Genomic DNA, 20,551 nt, shown 5'->3' with positions numbered 1-20,551 from the left:
TAGGTAATACACACACATCACTGTCCAAGTCCAACAGCCTTTAATCGGTAAATAAAGCCTTTCCCTTCTATCTGGAAGAAAAGAGAAGCTCCTCTATAATCGTGGTTCTATTCACACCAACCTCAGCTAAACTGTACTTTCAAATATATTCAGCTTCTGGGCTGGAGAAAGAAACTAGATGGGAAAAACAGGCGGTATATACATCATAAACTATTTTACTATGAATTAGACAATACTGTCACAAAAGGCTTCTGCACATTTAAGTGAACTTACTAGTTCAGCTGCAAAGAATTGCCACCATCAGAGAGCCTTAGGAAAAAGGTGATTTTAAAACACTGGTTTGGTGAGGTTGCTGCTTTTTGGAGATTGCTAAACAATCTCTACTTTCACCAAAACTAAAATAAAGTATTTGGGACAATACAAAGAGATGCTATAATCTAAGCCTTGCTTCGGTACGTACACTGTGCAGAAAAAGCAGACACAAAATTTTAAAATGGTTGTCTTTAGATTTCAAGTACAGTAATCAATTTATGTAGTGATTTTGGGGGAGCTTGTAAAGAGGAGTAATTCAGATGAGTAGTAAGACTTGTAAAGAAAGTCCGGTGTGCAGGGGCTTAGTTTCTGTTTTCATTTATTTAGCTAGAGGAACATGTTTTAACTTAAAAGCTGTTGGTTCAGACTACATGTCATGGTTGGACACTGGCGCAATGCCAGAGTCCCTATGAAAATGTACTTTTTTTAAATAAATGCTGTGAGATGTTATCAGGAACAGAGTAGAGTAGGCTCAAGCTTAATAATAAAGGAAAAAAACTTTATTAAACTACTACTAATATAGAAAACACATAAACTAAATCTAGGATGAAGACTTTTTAAAATACTCTTTCTTTTCTTAATTTTTAAAAACACTTAGCTATGAAATATTACCCGGGATTCTTGATTAAATTACTACTCTTTAGGTAATTTATACTCAAACTATCAAGGGAGAGAGAAGTCTCTCTTGTACTACAGGCCCCCAAGGAAACACAGCTGTTACTCTGTGTTTCCCCTGTCACATATGGTCACTGCTTGGAGAAAATCTGCTAGTGTGACACTTTCTATTTTATGTCACAGTGCTCTCACCACTGTGCATGGACAGACTGCTCATAGGGGTCTTTTAAGGATGCTTTGCTACAGACTTAAAGATACAACAGTTCAGCTTCTCATCTTGGGACTACAGCTCCTCTTATTTTCTTTTGGGGCTGAGGGGTCTAGAAACAGGACTTATCTTCTTCTTGAAGACAGAGGGTGTTACTATTTTTTCTTTAGTTCTCTTTGTTTCTCGTTATTTTTGTGCTGTTTGAAGCTGAAACAGGTCTCCCTGGGTCACTACTGCATTTTTTTTAAATGTAGTTTTTATTGTAGGAGATTTTGGTTTAGTCTATGGCTAACAAGAAAAGTTTAGCTAAAAGTTATTTCATCATCTTTTCTCACTTAAATATTCTTTTTTTTAACATTTTAGGTTCTGGACTATCTCTTTTTTACTACAAATTAAGGAGGAGTAATACTTTTAAAAAGCTTTTATTTTTTGGAAAGGGTTAAAAGTTTAGACTATCTGGATGGCTGATATCTCAGTTTGGTGTTCTGCTTCTTATGCTGGGTATTCTCCCCACTTCTCTTTCTCCTCTGCTGGTAAATTTTCAGGTGCCGCCAGGCTCTCTGTCTCTTTCCCTCCTTGGGTGGGGGGGCAAAGGTATCTCTACTTTTCTCTACTTTTCTGTTTACAGGAGCTGGCTGGGTTCTAGACCTTCAGCCCCCTCGGCTTACTTGGACAAGGCTGCGTGGCTTCCCCTCCCCTACCCAGCCTAAGGCTGGGCAGGGGAGAGTCTGCACTTTCTGATGACTGGAACTAAATGAGAGAGTTCTCTTGGGAGTTCTTGCTTTTAACTCTCTGTGTTCTCAGAGGTGTGTCTATATTTTTAGTGGTTACTCTAGGTGCTAATATCTAAACTTGACTACTGATTGGTTTGACTTAACTTCTTGGAAAAAATTTACTTCTATGTCAAACCACGACACTACAGTATAGTAACACACTACCTTTACACCTAAGCCACCAAACAACATGGCTCTGTGAATAAAAGAATTCACTTCTATTTTAGACAAAGACCCTAATTTAAATAAACCATGTTCATTGTCTAGGATTAAAAAAATGGTGAGAAGAAAACCCAACACCTTCCCCGCCCTCCAGCTACATACTCTTTTTATAAATGCTTCACCAGAGTTCATTACCTGAGTGCTAATAGATCTGGTTCCATCTGTTGCTTCTACTGTCAAGTTGTAATTTGATTTCTGTTCCGCATCAAGAGGTCTTGCAACAATGATAGTTCCCGTGCCCTTGTCCACATCAAATCGACTGTCATAGTTGCCACCTTGTTCAGGGAATTGTGAGAGGAAGAAGTTAATAAAATGCATTATTGCATAATCGTTTTTATGTGTGATAATGTTCTGTCTTCCAATGCTTAATGAAGGTGGAACTATATATACATATACAACTATATATTATTTATACATACATTTAGTTTAAATACTTAAATACGTTTTTTTCCTGGTAACATGATATGCTGCTAATAGATATTTAAAACTGAGTTGTTTTGGACAAAGCTGACTTGCCCAGCTCATGGAAAGTCAGCAGGGACTGACTCATTAGCAAGATTCTCTACCTTAAAAAAAAAAAAAAAAATCCATGGAATGTAATGATTCCCTACAGCAGGAAATTGAGAATTACTGCATCAAATGCAATAGTTCCTTTTGGGCAGATTATCAGCTCATAAGTGAAAAACATACTTTTTATCAAAATACATTAAAACCCCATTTGACATACAGTCAATTTTTTGTCTTTTAGAGCAGAGTACATATTATTATATTCATATATAGACTACAGATAAGGCTGATAAAGCTGCAGCACCTCCAAAGGATTATCATCTTAATGTTGAGTATCTAAGGAATTCACTATCTCAGTCTTACTGAGATAGACAGGATTCAGAATAGTGCTAAATGCTTAAATGCCCAATGTTTAAATACAGCCAAGTTCCTTTTCTGAAGCAAATTATCTTAATTTCCCTTGTGAATCTTTCAAATTACTCTTTTCAATATAGTTAAATAACTGTGTAGATCAATAGCTACACTCAGTTGCTTCAACATTTAATTGATCATCATCCTGCCACCTGGAGCAGACTGTCCTGAGAATGCAATGTCCATTAAGTCCAAATAGCAATGATGAATACTGCTATTTAACTACAACTGCTTTAGACTTCTCAATAAACTGCCTAAAATGGAAGAATCAATTCTTATTTTGGTCAAGCCAGTGCTAGATATGGCTAACCGATTTTTTCTAATTATGGGCATGTGTTTTTCTAATTATATGTTACAAGGATAGCAGATAGCATTCAGATATCATCTGAGATCTTTTTTTTTTCCCTTTAACAAGATTATACATGCTAAGCTTTGCAAATCACTAAATGCATTTTATGAAAAGCCAAGGTTAGAAATGAAAGGGTGAAGTCCCAAAGGCTGCAAATTTGAACTTAGTCCAAGAAAAAAACAGTAAATACTGAAATGAGCCCCCATTCACATGTAAAAAGAATTTCACCTTTAGAAGGTTCCACTGCATGACAAACATACCAGTTTAGGAAAGATGGGCTTAGATTCTGCTTCACTGGATTTGAGATATTTGATAATGACCAACATCGCATAATTCCTCTAGTTCAACTGAAAGCCAACTCCTCTTACTGGCCCAGCAGCAGTTTCTAAATCACTCAAATGGATAGAAACTGGACATCACGAAAGGCAGCAGCTTTTTGCTTAACAGATGTACATTAATTTTTTCAATGGGTTTTGTACACTGTGTCAGTTTTAGAAGGTGAATCTAGTTTTTCCTTTTATAGTTAGCAGGCAAAACCATTTTCTCAGATGTTTCAATGAAGTTCTCTACATTTTAAGGGAAGGGTAAAGTGAATGAGCATGAATTGGTACAATCAGTTTCTCTGACACAAGGACAAGCTCTCTAACAAACATTTTTCCCTTACTTATCAAGAAAATCACCAGGGCCTTGCCTATATTTGTAGTAGCAGTGATATCTGGTAATCCGCTGAAGCAGAACTCAACCCAAACTTCTGCATCTAGTACACTGAAAGTGTAACAGCAACAGTTTTGGCCAAAGCCAAAACTGGATGCTCAGAATTGATGCTGTATAAATGTAATGATGACAAAACAAAACAAAAACGAACCTGTCACAAATGCAACCGTGAGCACTTTGATTTCCGAAGGGTTAATAAAATAAATAGTTTATAAATGTACGCTTTCATTTCAGATCTCATAATCTGGTAATAAATTATGTGATCTCAGCAGATACCTTCTGCTGTACAGTTCAGGTCACAAGCCATCTGTAAGATGTAAAATACTTCACTAGCAAGCTTGTCTCCTGGCTCAGCCAAAAAGAAAGAAAGCATGGAAAGCAAGCACAGAACACAAAGGAAAGCTGTCAATCAAATTCATTCATGCTATTAGAAACAGTAAAAGAGGGTAGTAAAGTGACCACCTGTAAGAGTAGCCCATAACTTCACAACATGTTCACATACTAAATTTTCCAAAACACTTTTACTAAAAAAACCGTCAAAATAAAATGGTTTATTTTACAATGCTTGGATAAGTTATGCTCTTTCCCCATGGAGTTTTCTGTATATGTCTTTCTAAAAAGAGCAGGAAAAGATCATTCATTTTCTGCATTAGGTATACAATAAAAATATGTAAATGTCCAACTGTGCTGCATACTTAGAAGGAGCAGATCAAAATAATACTATCAAACAGAATTCTATTTAGATGTACTCCCTGTTCAGAGTGCATAGCAACTGAAGCACGCTAAGAACAATAGGAAAGCACACCCCCAATCTAATTAACAAATTTTGCTAATAAAAGGCCCCAGAAAACATCACTGCTGTACTGTGTTCAGACTCCAAAAAAACTCTGAAAAAAATTCTACCTACTCTCTTTTAACTCCATGAACTATTCACCTTTCCCTGGCAATGTTACTTTCTTAACCTTTCCTTTAATTGACTCATTTTGGTCTACAGATATTTGTTTATTGTGGATGGATAACCCTAATTTGAGTTGGAGTACACAATACCTTCTCATTTTTCCTGCTCACTTATTTTTATACTTTCTGCTTTTCTACTCCCATATCCCCGAGTGTGAAAGAGCAGCCTCAGTTCCAAAATACCTTGAATGCAGAACTTTGCTCCTATGAGAATTTTGTACAGATCTGTAACCTCAAGGTTTATCTAAACACCAACACTTTTTATCAATTATAATCTATTTGGCCAGGAACTTTTCTTTTCAAGAATATATTAGTAAGAACCATTTAAAAATTCTATGTAAGTATTTAACACATTAGCAATGATTATCACTATTATCACAGATTGTTCATGCATGAAGCATGATTTTAGGGAAGAACTGTATCTGTTTGCATGTGCTTGAAAATTTTTTGAAAACACCCCCATGTATTTGGCATTTGTATATTCCTGCTACTTGTGTTAGTTTCATAAACTTTATTTTTAACTGTTGCTGTTCTCAATACACCTCAGGAAATACATACCAGCAAAACATATGTTTAAAGTACTTAAACTATTGAGAAATATTTTAAAATATGCTCTTCCCAGCAATTTCACATCATAATCATAGCTAAAGTTTTCAGTAGTAACCGAGATGAAAAAGATCCTTCTTTTGTGAATGTAGTAGAAAAATCACAAATCTATCGAATCATAAGTCTATCAAAAATCCGACAGACTGACAGTGTTTACTTTGGACTAGAAGCAGTTCACTACAAGGCACCTCTTTTGAAACAAAGCTATGCCATTCTCCTTGATTCTAACAACAGACACAACAGAACTTGGTTTTACTATCAGCTATGCAGTGAACACTCTGTGTATTACCGGTGCTCATAAGTCTAGTGACTAAGTCTAAACTTCAAAAAAGTACTATTAATTTTGTTACCATGACATCAACATACAGTCATATTACTGGTTAGAAATCCCCTTTCAATGGTAGAAGTTAAGATATGATTTAGTAGAAAGAATATATACAGGACGAAGATTGCTGGGATTAGGAACATTGCAAGCTTTCCTTTTAGTACTGAATCAAAGGACAGCAAACTGAGAAGCAGCCCAGAGGAGAAGATATCCATGTGAACAGTAAAATCTCTTTTTGAGCATGCTATCCTGCTTTGCAGAAAACTAGCCTCTTATTTATTTTCCTATCATACAGTCTATGAGATTGACTTCATTGGTTTTCATTTCAGTGACACAATATTCAGAAATCAATTTTAAAACTGCAACACAGCAGATATTTTGCAACTTAATTTTAATCTTTGATACAGAGTGGCATTGATAAAAATGAAACAATTTTGACTTATAAAATCCACATCTGCATTTAAAGAATGTCAAAACCTTGCATTATTTAGAAGAGTGATTAAAACCAAGCTGCAGTGAGCCCTCCAGTATTTCAGACTCTATGTATTTGTTTCTAATAATAAAGGCCCTTAAGGCATCCTTACCCGTTATGTCAAACCAAAGTGGTGTTCCAAGAGGTTCAACAGCTATTACACCAATCATGTGAGCAACTGGGTCACTTTCCATCACCGTAAAAGAAAAAAATGATTCCTCAAAATAAATAGGCTCTGTGGGTGGGACAGGCTTTGGAATCCATTCTATGTGAAGCCGTGTAGTCGAAGATTTTTGTGGGCGACCATTATCTACAGCTTTAATCTGTGAAACAGACACATCTTTTAGGCTACAGGATCACATAAATCATTATGTCACATAAATAGAAAGCAGTAATAAGCTCCAAGCATGTTTGCTCATGTGAGATATTTCCAAAAAGGTTAAGTGTCTCTCAAAGTGCCACTTGCCCTTCATTATCTGGGCAGCAAATGGAGAAAAAGTATGCAGCACCTGATAGCAGCACAAACTGTTACCATAAATTCACTTTTATTTTGCTTTCTTCCTGAAGGTGAGTCAAACTGATTGTTTATGTTCCCTCATCACATAAATTATCTGTCAAGTTCTGGGAAAGAACAGCAGTTCTTAGTACACAATACAAACATCTCAAATCATCCTTTAATAAAAATCAAACAAACACACAAAACAATACTTCTGGATTTGATGAAGCTTTCTTCCTTCAGATACTGCAGTCACTCACCTGCCAACTATTGAATAAGAAATGAACAGATAAAAGAACACTTTATATATTCATGATATACAGGATTTTCACTCACTGAAAGGATATCGTAGTCCCTTGCTGCAGAAAATTTCTTTGATGAAACCACTCCAGTTTTTGGTTCAATAAAGAATTTGCCATGTTCATCACCATCTTCAATGCTGTAGGAGATCTCTGCATTGGGGCCTTCATCTTTATCTGCAGCAATAACGCGATAGATCGGCTCTCTTCTAGCAGTTCTCTCTCGCTCAGGCTTACCACGCTCTGGAAGCCGAATTTTGTAGAATTTTTGCAAGAATTGAGGCTTGTTGTCATTCTCATCTAAGACCTTCACGATCACTCGTGCAATTGTTGATTTTGCAGGAGTACCGTTGTCTGTTACTGTTACCTGTTTTTATTAACAAGGGTCAAGTTAGAACTCAAACATGGTCCTTCCAACAATGCTCCTCGCTAAATGAGGTTTTCCTACAACTGCCTAAACAACTATACAGTTATCCCCTAACTTCAGTTAAAGCACTTGCCAAAAGCTATTAGGTGAGTATTTACAAAAGGTACTCAAAAGCATATTCAGCTTAATATCTTAATATTTTGACACATTAAATGCAAGATGAAATGCCAAACATTCATGCTTATCTCTAACAGATGGGATGATTTCCACATATTTGAATATCTGTTTCCTTTAGTACTTGTAATGGAACACCACCACATACCTTTGAGTTCAAAAAAAAAAAACCGCAACCACACCCAATGAGAAAACCAAAGCATATCCCAAATGAGGAAATTACAAGGGGTATGGGTAATATGCCAATTAACATAAAATTAGCATTGCCCTGAACCAAGCAAATAACAAAGGCAAACTTGAGAAACATCTATTTGATTTGAATGCAACATGAGTTTTGAAAGTATTACTGACATAACCAAGGGTATACTAAGATATGAGAGAATAACATGAAGCTAATCTAAAATAACTGCATAAGAAAGTGCAAACCAGAACTCAGAAAACACAAACTGGGAATATAAAATGGGGCATATTAGTTACTATTATGTAAGCAGAAGTGCAAAGATCAAATTTAATAGAAAAAAGGAATTAAACCCACCAACCCATCTGGTCAACATTTCAATGCTCAATTAATTAGCTCAGCATTTGGGTCATAATACTGTCCATCATTCTGTGCATTTCTGGGTTTCTTTCCAACTGATTATCAGAGTTGTAAACATAATACTAATAGAGGGGAAAACTGCTACTTTAAGCCAGGCTGTCTGTCAGTATCCCTCTGTAGTTAAGAGTTCTTCTGTCACATACTTCACAGACTTTTAGTTAAAACTTAAACAACTCGAACAAAGAACGAAGAATTATAAATTACTCCAGCAGACAATAAACAATGTTGCAAACTAAAGAGCAATGAGCTTAAACTGCTATTTTATACAGAATGATGAAAGCAGGAGGATTTATATACCATTACGTGACATTGTAATCCTAAAAATAAACTTTCCGAATTCTGTACATGTTAGCTTAAGGTTATAAAGTTAAGCTTAAATTAGCATGACTGCTAGTAGACAACTGTTCATAATATTACACAGTGAGTGTGATACAACTCTGGCATTAGTTTTGGCCCAGAACAAGTAGCACACACACACGTTGCTTAGCTGCAGCCTGAGAATTCACACAATTCAGACACAATTTTCAACAGGCAACTTGGATGGGGTCACCCTGTTCCAGGGATTAGGTGTAAGCAATCAAAGTCGTATGGGCCATATCGCCTCAGGATCAGAAACAATCCATAGCTCATTTTATTTACTGTATAAATCTAATTTTAAAAACCTAGTATAATATATGGAGAAGTAAAAAACATGATTTACCAATTTTACAACCAATATACATAGCAGTGGTCAAGAAATAAGACATAATGGACATGAAGTGCTTTGGGAAACAGAGACAACCCGATCTGAGAAGGTAATTTGAAAAGAGAATTATATGATTACTTTAAAATTTACAGGATTATTATGTCTAGTACTAACTCAGATTTGCCATTTAATTAATTTTATTACTATTACTTCTAGAAACACACTGCAGAGGAAATTCTGCCCCATTGCTACTTAGGTACAAACTATTCTTTCCAAAGCTGATATAGAAATTAAAATAATGATAAAAAATATGGTCCAGCTTGCAATGCACCAAAAGGATACAAAAGGCCCAGGAAGGCTGCATATATACTGTAATTATGCAAAAGGATATTTTGTGCTATCAGGGAATAAATACATTCATCTCCATGTCTCTGCAGTCATTGCACTCATATTGGAACACCTTTCTAAGGATTTCACAAGTTTTGAGTAAGTCTAGAGGTGCTTCTCTGTCTTTAACATTAATTTGGCCAACTACCATTGCAGTCTTTTATCTGTCATCCAGGACAAGAGGCACAGTAAATGTACCAGATAAATCTTAGGACATAAGGATCACTGTGAATATTAAGTCTTCACTACAGGAGAAGTACTATGCCATTACACTGCTTAGCAACATTGTGAAACTGGATGACTTAAAGTTCTCTATGTGTTTTCCTTTCAGGTTGTTTGACAGAGAATGACATAACCTCTTAAATAAACTCAGGCAATTAATTAAATGTAGTTAAATAAAAGCATTATGTTACAAGTTTCATGCTCTTGAACTTGGGCTCCACAATGCATGTCTTGCAACTGATGTGATTGATAAACATGTTATGCAGAAAAAAGTGCTACTCATATACCATCCTTTTGTATTCTCCATATTATAAAAACATTCTGCACTTCTTTTGCAGAAGCCTATACTCAGCAAAAGTTAGGCTGACATAGCTATTCCAATAATTACACAGGAAGATAAAAAGAGGAATCACACTCCTTTTAACAATTACGCCTTTGTACCATTTGAATGTAAATCTTTGTTTTGAGATATCGAAAAACCTGCATTCAATCTGTATCTTTACTCTTTTTTAGCAAAAAAGCCTCAACACACTGTTTTTATAACCACCTATAAGACTGGTTATCTGCATTGCAGCATAATGAACACAGAAGGAAATTACTTCTGAAATCCAGTTTTTAAAAATTCTTTATATAGTAATCAAGCCTGCCAAACTTAATTCTCCGTAAAAGAGCAATGAACTTACAGTCACTGTTTTTCAGCAATCTAAATAAATTATTTACCTCCAGTATGTGCTCTCCCTGCTGCTCTCGATCTAGTTTTCTGGATGTGGTTGTAATTAGCCCTGCAAACGTAAGAGAATAATTAATCAGATCCTTCAAGAAAATCATCTGAATGAAGGTTAGGTTAAATCAGCAGTTACTGGCATCCTCAATATCAATTTATTCTTAGGTGGCCATTTCCATTTTTGTAGAATTTATGCTTTCCTTAAGGGAAGGGGTGAGGGGTTTCCAATCCTTAAAAGCTGTGAAAATATTCTTTGCAATCTGAAAACTAAGCTGTTGTAACACTTAAACACAGTTCAGTGTTCCAAAACATCTGTGCATGCTATGTTTCTGACAAAGTAATGAATGCAATTCTCCCACATGAAATCTTGTTTTCATACACCTTTTTCAGAGGGTGTTGATGGACAGTAGCTGAATTGGTTACCTATCTCTTCTGGAGAAACACCTATTTGTAAAATTAGTGATAAAGGCAAAAGAAGGATAACCTGAAGAGATGCAATAATAATGGAAAAAACAGAACAATTTGTCTGTGTTTGCTTAGTTTCACAATGACAAGTGGTCAAACAGTTGCTGTTGACAACAGCAGAGAAGAACCACAAGTTTTTGATGTATGATGTTCTTTTTTATCACTCCTGATGCAAGATTAGGAAGGCATGATGGGTTTTTCTTTAAGTGAAGGAAGTCAAAGAGTAAGAGGTAACAAAAAGACAGTGAAACTTAATACAGAAGGATCTTATTTGAATTCATTCTCCCTAACAATTACTTCAGAATTTTAACTATTGAGTTTCACGAAAAGTAGACTTGCTCAACTCTCAATTATAGCAGAACGATTTGCTATTGTGTGAGTTAACTGTGCCACAGATGCAGCCACAAGAGAATTCAGTTTCTTTGCAGCACAAAAGCAAAGAAAGACATTAACCTTTTCACAGGTACAAGCTGGCCCCACAAATACCATTGCTGTGTTCACATGGGACTGAGCCTGTGCTAGTAAATCTTGCTAGACCCAACTTGGCCTTTCATGATGAAAACACCAAGGTTTGGATTTGCCCAGCTTAAGCAACTACTGAGCAAAGCATCCCATATTCTCTGAAGCAGCAACACAGAGGATAATGCAATGTCAGAAGACATTTTTATCCAGCTATCCCAGCTTTTGGTAGTGAAAGGAAAGCATTGCCACCTTGATCCTTAATTCTCAAACTGGAAAACAGGGAAGTAATTACCCAGTAAAACAGAGATAAAAATACAGGTGGCATTCTCCATGTTCCACTTTCTAACTAGAGAGTAATTTTTTCATTAATATGACCTTATATAAGGAAAATTAAAATCCACTTATAAAGTTTTCAAAGCTTGTCTGCTACAATAAAAAAGCCTTCAATTTTGTCTCTCAGCTGATAAAAAGCAGAGTATGTAAGAAAAGCAATAAAGACTTCAATTTCACTTAAAAGAGAAAGGCCAAGAGAAACAGGATTGTATAACACAGGTGCATAGCTACTCAGTGCTTCTGACAAAAACAGCTGTAGTCTACTTATACCAACAAAACAGACAGCCCCTACTAAATAATAAAAACAAAACCTATATAAGGCAATAATATTACAGCCGTCAAATGTTCAAACAACTCTTCTGCAAAAAACAGATAGTGCAAATAACAGCTGTTTCAATTATGGTCAAATCTGCCCTTGTTTTTCCAGCAATTTTGTTTGCCAACATATCAAATGCATTATTTATCTAGTATTCTAGACAATGATATGTCATCTTCTCCTGCTTTATATTTTTATGCTTTTACAGCACATAGAGAAGACACGTTTGCTATTGTTAGGATATATCTTTTCGTATTATGAATTAATTGTCCTTAGTTACAAAGAAAGGGGGAATGAAAATTAAAACATACAAAACCCCAAAACAAACAAGCCAAACAAACAAAGGAAAAAATTTGCATTATTACTGTGAATTTAGGAAGGGGCAGAGGAAGAAAGAGAAAATGATGTGGCAGTTGTCTATTAACCTTCTTGAGGTAATGTTTTCACATGAATATTACAGAGCTGTGAACAACAACAACTGAAAATATTCATTATCACATATTCTAAAAAGCTTTACTTTTCTGCCCAAGTCTGGACAACACATTTTCTTTTCACAGACTCTATGGGAAACAGAATAGGACTGTTAATTGGAAGTGCACAAGTGGCATAGCTGACACCTCATCTGCTTCCTTCCAGCAAAGGGACTTGCAGATGACTTCAGGAAACACAAGCTCTCCTAAAACCTCTTCCTACTGAGTACCTCTGTAAAAAGCCAGCACAAGCCCTCCCATGAAGCATTAACCTCAAGGCTCACCACAGTTACAAGAGAAAAGGGTACATTGCAGTATAGCTGCTGAAGGAGTTGGCTGTCGAACAACTGGGTTGAAAATGGGGAAAATCTCAAAAAACACAGGAAAAATAAAGCAATCTAGCAGAAATACCTCATGATGCTTGCATTTCCCTGAATATTCAATAGTTAGTCTACATCCTCTGACTATAATAAGACTCCATCTCTCACAGCAGCAGCAAGTAGAGAATTACATGAGACCAGAAAAATGGCACATTTCAATAGCTCCCTATCAATTTTATTTTTCATCAAGAGCCATGAAGAAGGAGGCACCCCTAAAGATGGCCATTAATACTCCGAGAAAAAAATATCAATCAAAAAATTGTTCAAAAGCTTTTGCTTTAAGCACTCAAAACAAAATTCTACCATGTGCCACTACTTTACACACTAGTGATTCTTAAAGGAAGTCTTGCTCCAGATAAAATTCCTGTTAATGAAATTGGTCAATACAACACAAATGGATAAGCAGAAAAATATCCAGCAAGAACAAAATATACGTGCTTTGATCTGTTAAAACCTCCAGTCTTTTCAGCCAAGCATGCCACACTTCTGTTAAAACACTTCAGACCAATAACAGAAGGACTTAGTCTTCACCATATATATCCTGTATATTCAGCAGAAACTAATGCCAACAAAGGAAATGTAACACTTCTGGATTTAGAATCACATACACATGCATGACATTCTTTTTATTTAACTCTTTACTGATAGACACTTTCCTAAGTGCAAATTTAGCTTCAGTGAAGTGTCTTCAGCTTAAGACTATAAAAGGTTTGATTACTGCAATCACTACATTTTTCTGTTTTTGCCAGGTTTTTCTATATTACAGAATGTTTAATGCTGCACCAGCAGATTTTGTCCATTGTTGAAGAGCTTTCCTGAACTACAGCTGTGATAATAAAGTCAAATGTTCCTATGCACATTAACTGCCTGTTAAGGTCAGGGAAGATCACTGGACCTAATGTAAGTCAGCTCCCTGCAACAAAAGCCACCACTCTGCTCTGTTTCTAAGTTTTTTTAGATGGAACACCTTCTCTTTTCTGTAACACTCTGTATATATCCTTTCTGTGCCCCTCCCTCTACAAAAATAAATGCATGACCACATTTTTGCACACACCACATCCCCAAAGGAGTGGCAAGTAAAAGATTTCAAATAAGCTCTGAAGAAGTTTGTAAAACACTCAATTTTGAAATCCTTGTTATGACGTGGGGAAAATGTGTTTATTGCTGAATGAAATAACAGCATGTGTGAGAAACAGGTCACTTGTGACAAACCATTCTATTTCAAAGCAAAACTGACTCAGAGCATTGTTTTGTAGTCATATTCTCCATTTTGCTTCTGCCTCCTTTTATTAGCCCCTCTCTCCCAAAACCAACAGGAACAATAAGCTCCAGTAAGTCACATCACTGACTACTGACCTGAAATCAATGACACTATGGCAAGATGGGTCAAGCATTCTTGAGAAATGCAAATTTATAAAAAACACATCTAAAATAATGATGAGGAAATAGTATCTCTAGTGAATTGGTGCCATTTTTGTATTTAGTAATATTTAAAAATTTGCCTAATCAGAAAAATCTTCACAACAGCAGCTTAATATTTAAAAAGTCTTTGGATAAATCATAGCTGTTCTGTCTCACTAGCTGGAGAGCGACTAGAATCAACTGAAACTAACTGTAAACATCTGTGACAAACAAAACAAAAAAAACCTGCACTAGTAGCAAACACAACTCTATTCTCCCTTCATTCCTTCTTTGAGTTTACATTCTGGGGATACCTGCTGTCTATTTGAGGTCTAGCCAAAAAGTAAGAGAATCACTACGGCATTTAGGTAAAACTTACTTCAGATTTCTATTCTAAATAACAGCAAAACAAATACACAGAAATGCAACTGCAGCATACAATTATGTAAGTGTGAATAAAACTGCTACATTTGGAACAGAAATTAGCACCAGAGATCAGATATTAGCAGGGATTTATTTCAGTGGTTCCCAGCTACATCATATTATCTCTGTTTCTGAAGACTTGCACATCAACAATTTTCAGTCAATGCTGAAATGGCAATATCCTTAAAAACACATAGAATATTACGTGGGCACTGTGTTAAGAATTATCTATTAGCTGTCTTTATGGCATGGATGATCTCAGTGATGAAAGAGGTGGCATCAGAAAAACTGGTCTTTGCAAGGGCTCAAAGTTTTTATTTTGCTGAGTATACAACATGCATTTGTGCTTTCACAAATACCTGCAGACTTTCCAACTGCACATTAAGCTTGAGATGATGAAGATTCTGGAGATGGGAGGGAGTTTGCCTGTTAGACATGGCTAACCCCTACAATGAACCAAAAGACTAAAGCAGATGCCAAGTGCACTATGATGCCTCCAATGAGTTTGAACTGATAGGCTTGATTTGAATTAGTATAACACTCTTTGAATTGCAGCATACAAAAATAAATACAGTTTCTCTGATCTTTGAATGCATTGGCATTGAAGAATTAAGGAAGCAGCTACAAACATTTTTATCACTAACTTCAACAGATACAAGTCATAAACTAAATATGAGGGAAGACATATTTGGTTTTTGTCCTCTGTGTTAAATACAAACTATAACTAACCAGCAGAAATGGTTGCTCTGGACTGTATCAGTCAACTATCACTTAAACTCTCAGTCATGACTACTGCAACTTAAGTCAATTATTATTTTAGCTCTCATTCCCCCACTTCAACCCCAAAACCAACAAATTACCAGTGAATGTTAAAGGGTTTTCTTTTTTATTATTTTTAACATATTGTTATACCTACAGATCTGTTTACAAGGTTTACAGTCTAAGAATTGAAGGAAGCATGGATTTTAAATTCACACATGGCTATAAAGGTAATCATGTTAACTCCTGCATAACACAGCCCGAAAGCACTGAGCAAACTGCAGCAAATGTTCTGTAAGTCGAACACCAATTATGTCTCTTCAGGTGGTAGAGATACTGCCTCACTTCAAGGCAGGGTTTCCTACCTTTCCTTATTTAAGAAGTAGTGTATTATATCCAGTTCAAGACAGCTTTCCCTTCTAGAAAGAGGAATATATATTTCTTTTGTATGACAGGCTAAGAAGTTCACAGGAATCAGCAGTGTCCTCTTCAAAGTACTAGGTGTGATCAAGCCATGTCTCAGACATCTCTCATAATAAAGTGAGTGTCAAGTTTCACAGTCTGAAAGAACTCTTATGACATCATTTTAAACTTCTTTCGATATCTCAGCACTTTCCAAAATAAGAACAAAATTACTGATAAAACAATAATCCATTATTATTTCATCACTGATACATAACAATGACTTTTTTTTTCAGTCTTTTTTTCAACTGATTTCAAGTTAACTGTGTTTTACACCTAACTTACCATATAATCCATGACCATCAGAAAAGGCCCACATTTTCTTTCTAAAGATGTTCAGATAAGCTTTTTGGCAAGACTGTAGTCAAATCTTATCTTCTACTTAAGCTAAAAATTGTCTTTAAAACCAAACCACAGGAACAGGTTAATAAAAGCAGGTCAATAAAAGTTAATAGCAGAGGGATTGAAGAAGATACTCCAGCTTTGCAGCTGGCAAAAAATAAACTCTGTCTTATGAGCCATGAAACGACTGATGATGACTATTATAAGCTACAAAGTCTAACATATCACCATTGTCCTACATCACCATGAAGGCAGACTGCAGAGTTAAAAAAGAAGATAGTGCTAACAAGCTATCATAAAGGAACTGAACTTTGGTTTACATAGTCTTAAAGATAATTCCTTAGCAATTTCACTTGCTTTTCATACCTAAACTCTTCCTTGTTCTACACACCTTAATAACTCTCATCGAAACCAGCAACAGCATTATCACCAGTAATTTTCTAATGGTGAAATATAATTGTAAATATACAGTCCCAAGAGAAACTAGGAATATCATTTAAAAGCACCTTAAACGGCTGCAAATGCCTCTTCTGCTCAAATACAACACTAAAAAGCAATCATTACTGTTCTTTCAATAAAGGCCTCAAAAATGGTACCACTTTTCAAGAAGAATTGAGTTCTTCTTTCAATTCTCCTAGCCATATATTCTCTTCATTAGTTCTGCTGTTGCTTGCTTGTTCCCTCTGCCCTCTTGATTTTTACCTTTTTTTGCTATGCAGTTGTTTAGGTAGAATAAAGATTCATTCTGCCTAGCAGAGTGCACAGCCTGTGACTAGGAGACTTTTCTGGATAGTCTAAATACACTTTTGGGGCTAAAGGACTTATTTTCTACTTCATATATAAACTTCCTGATGAGGGTAATTATACAAATGAGTTACAATACCCTAGCTTTAGAAAAATAAAATGGAAACCTACTGCAGTACAGTCTGATGAAGTCACTGCTCCCTTTTTGTTAAGTATAGCATGATGGCATTCAACTAGTACAGTCTTTGACAGTTTTGATGCCTTTTCCCCTTCAATTCACATGTACGGCCATTCAAGTAGAAGCCAACAGGACACTCCCACAGTGTACAGACACCTAAGTAAATTCCAGACTGAAAAGTCTGAAACACATCAAGAACTACACATTCTATTTGCTCTTCAGATCACCTTTTCTTTTTACTTAGATATTTCCTTATTCCTGTTTCAAATGCTAGTGCATATGCTCCAGATTTCATCCACAAAAAACTCTTGGCACATTTGTCCCTGATGAATACTTCTTGCCCTTTGAATAGTATTCCACGAAAAGTCAAGCAGTAATTGAGATCTCAGTCCTACCCAAGTCAGGACTGCATCAAGCAAGGGGTAACACCCTGTCTATAAGGGTGTATTTGTGCAGCACATTTACTGAAGTGCAGCAATATCACAGAATATGCTGAGTTGAAAGGAACACACAAGGATCATCATGTCCAGCTCAGTGTTTATGAGCTTGTTGCTTGTTACCAAGACAGACTGTAAGCTTTGTATATAGGATCAAAAAGTACGGCTAATATTTCATACCATCAGGCACCATGTTTATCTGTAACCTGGCAATTTAACTATTCAATCCTACTACTATAAAGTATAAATGCAAGCTGCACTTCTGAAGTTGAGTCATTTACCTGAACTATTTTAACAGCATCCTGTAATTTGCTGAGCAGAATACTTGTTAATCATATTTGTGATGTGAGCATGAAGCAAAGACAAGCAATCCACCAAAGATTATTTATGTACAGCATAAGGAAAAAAAATTTACATAAACAGCTAAGCCATCCAATACGACAAACACTGTAAAACTTCAATTTCAACTGGATTTCAAATTAACTGTAAAATTAGTGTTTATTGATCATATAATTGTAGAAAATTCCACAAACATATCTAACTAAAAGTAAACCATGTAGTTTTGTATACTCTAATTAGTCACTGACTATATTATTTTTAGTCTGGATTTACTAACAGTGGTATTAACTTCTTGTGCAGTAATCTTTTTAGCAGTAAAATTATTTGGGAGATAATGAAAAGAACTATATAAATAACAACAAACACCCAAATAGCTGCATTAAAATGTCCATGATCCTGCATTCTCACTGATTGAAAGCATTTAGGGTAAGTCCAGTTTCAGTGTCATTCATATTCTTTTGCTAGTTTCTGTCACACAAAAGCTAAAACCCATAACTGTAAGTCAAAAGCATTATAAGATAAAATTTTTAAAAATGTATTTAATAAATAATAACAAATAGCTAAAATAATTTAAAATTAAAGATTAAACAACAAAACCCCTATATGCTAATTTTAAGAAAACTAGTAAGTGATGATACATTTCCTCTAGAATGAACTTTGAATGAACTCAACAGAACACTATAAATTTTTGTTACCTCTTTGCTTACTTTGTGAAAATATTCTTGCCTTCAAAAGCTACACCAATTCAAAGCTCAAATGCCTTCAGTAATTAAGTTATCTTTTGTCCACCACTCATTTTTTATCTCATTTTGAGAAATATCATCTTCAATAACTAAGTACAGAATTATTACCATAAAATCGCACATCATCTTGAAAGATCTTTTCAAACTTGACATAAGCCTACTTTATTTATAGTGCTCTGAAATCCCTATAGATTTAAACCCTAAAATATTAATTTCTAAGTGAGAATTTTGAGATTTATAAAACGCTGCTGCCTCTTCCTTTTTTCTTTTGTTTTTAATTGTATGTTATTTCTTACATTTACAATATAGAATGTATTAGAGTAAGTGCACAGCATTCTTATCTACTGATTTAAAGGGAACTGCTTTTGTAACTGCACCATATACATAAAGAACTTTATGCAGTGCTCATAAGAGAGATGATCTGGTAAACTGCTGTCAAAGATCTTGCCTTGACTCTCATTAAAACTGAGGAATAATTTTATAGATCACTTCCAGCTAGTCCTTGAGCTATGACTCCACAGTGAATATTTAAGAGGGAAAAATTATATTACTTCATACAGAACAACATTGTTTCTGAGATTGATCTATCTTAATTGATTAAAAAAAATTCAAGGCAAGCTGATTTGAACCAGGGAACTAATTCTGAGGTTTTTTTTCTTATTATGAAATTAATCAATACTAATATTATAGTGTTGTTATATACACAACTTCAAGTTACACTACTCAGAGATCCTACCAAGCAAAGCTTGTTATCTTTGAAAGCACATGTGAATGCGGGACTTTGCAAGTGGCTCACAACAGCATCTGATCATTGTCTCTTCTTTGACTAGAATTATAGTTTTGCATATTATATACTCCAGCTCAAAAGAACATGTATTATAGGGAGAGTCTGGCTCTATTACCATTTCAAATATACCCTTGGCAAGTCTGCATATGACACAAAGCTGAGTGGTGCAGATGACACAACAGAAAGACTGGATGGCATCCAAAGGGACCTGGACAAACTGGAGAGGTAGGTTCACAAGAACCTCATGAAGTTCAGCAAGTCAAGGTGCTGGGTCAGGGCAACCCCAGATATGAGTCCAGATTGGGAGACAAACTGAGAGCAGACTGAGATAAACTGCAGGGAAGGACTTGGGTGTTCTTGTGGATGAAAAGCTGGACATGATCCTGCAATGTGCACTTGCAGATTGAAAAGCCAACCACATCTAGTGCTGCATCCTGGGTGTTGGAACCAGATGAGATTTAAGGTCTCTCCCAACCCAAGCCTATGTTTCCATGACTGCTGTATCAGAACATGGGAAAATCGAAAGAGAACTTCACTTTCTTTAAATCTTGGTTTACAACGCAGATCATGCAGAGCATGACCTGCAGTTTTTATGTAGTTCCAGGGACAAATAAAGGAAAAGGAAAGGACTGCTATGGTTCCCATTTATTTTCCCAATTTTTTTCTTTTTTCAAAGAGATGTAAGAGAACAAATCAAATAAATAAATAAAGCCCCAACACCACCACCTAAGATTTAAAATAAGTACTCTCTACATAAATACTTCCAAGTAATTTTTAAAATAGCTGCCTCTATTACAGCAAAATTTCTACATTTGCAGATGCTAAATCTCCAAATAATGTAGAGTAAGTGGATATGAAAATATTGTTAGAAATTTCAGATATGAACTTGTTTTCCCAGCTACAAAATGACCTACCACTTCAAATGCTTCTGAAAAAGGAAAATCAAAGTAGCTTTTTGCAGAATTTAACTCTTTTTACAAACATTTTGGCTAATTCTAGTTATATTTTCAGTAAAGAAAAAAAAAATCTGTTCTAGAGACAGTATAATCAAGTACTTTACTTTCTCTGCATGTCACAGGTAAACACT

At 35.5% G+C, this 20,551-nt stretch overlaps 1 protein-coding gene across 1 annotated transcript in view; it reads right to left on the bottom strand.

Moving 5' to 3' along the window:
- Nucleotides 1-20,551, bottom strand: part of FAT1 (FAT atypical cadherin 1) — a 105,604-nt gene that overhangs the window by 41,380 nt on the left and 43,673 nt on the right. The window contains exons 4-7 of the mRNA XM_053940537.1: nt 10,420-10,481; nt 7,304-7,633; nt 6,584-6,794; nt 2,266-2,405 (exon numbers count right to left, since the gene is read on the bottom strand). Coding sequence (XP_053796512.1) covers nt 2,266-2,405; nt 6,584-6,794; nt 7,304-7,633; nt 10,420-10,481 — 743 coding nt within the window. The remainder of the gene's footprint in view (nt 1-2,265; nt 2,406-6,583; nt 6,795-7,303; nt 7,634-10,419; nt 10,482-20,551) is intronic.

The sequence above is a fragment of the Vidua chalybeata genome, chromosome 4, assembly GCF_026979565.1.
Source record: "Vidua chalybeata isolate OUT-0048 chromosome 4, bVidCha1 merged haplotype, whole genome shotgun sequence".
Classification (NCBI taxonomy): domain Eukaryota; kingdom Metazoa; phylum Chordata; class Aves; order Passeriformes; family Viduidae; genus Vidua; species Vidua chalybeata.
This window is presented reverse-complemented; position numbering and strand designations above follow the sequence as displayed.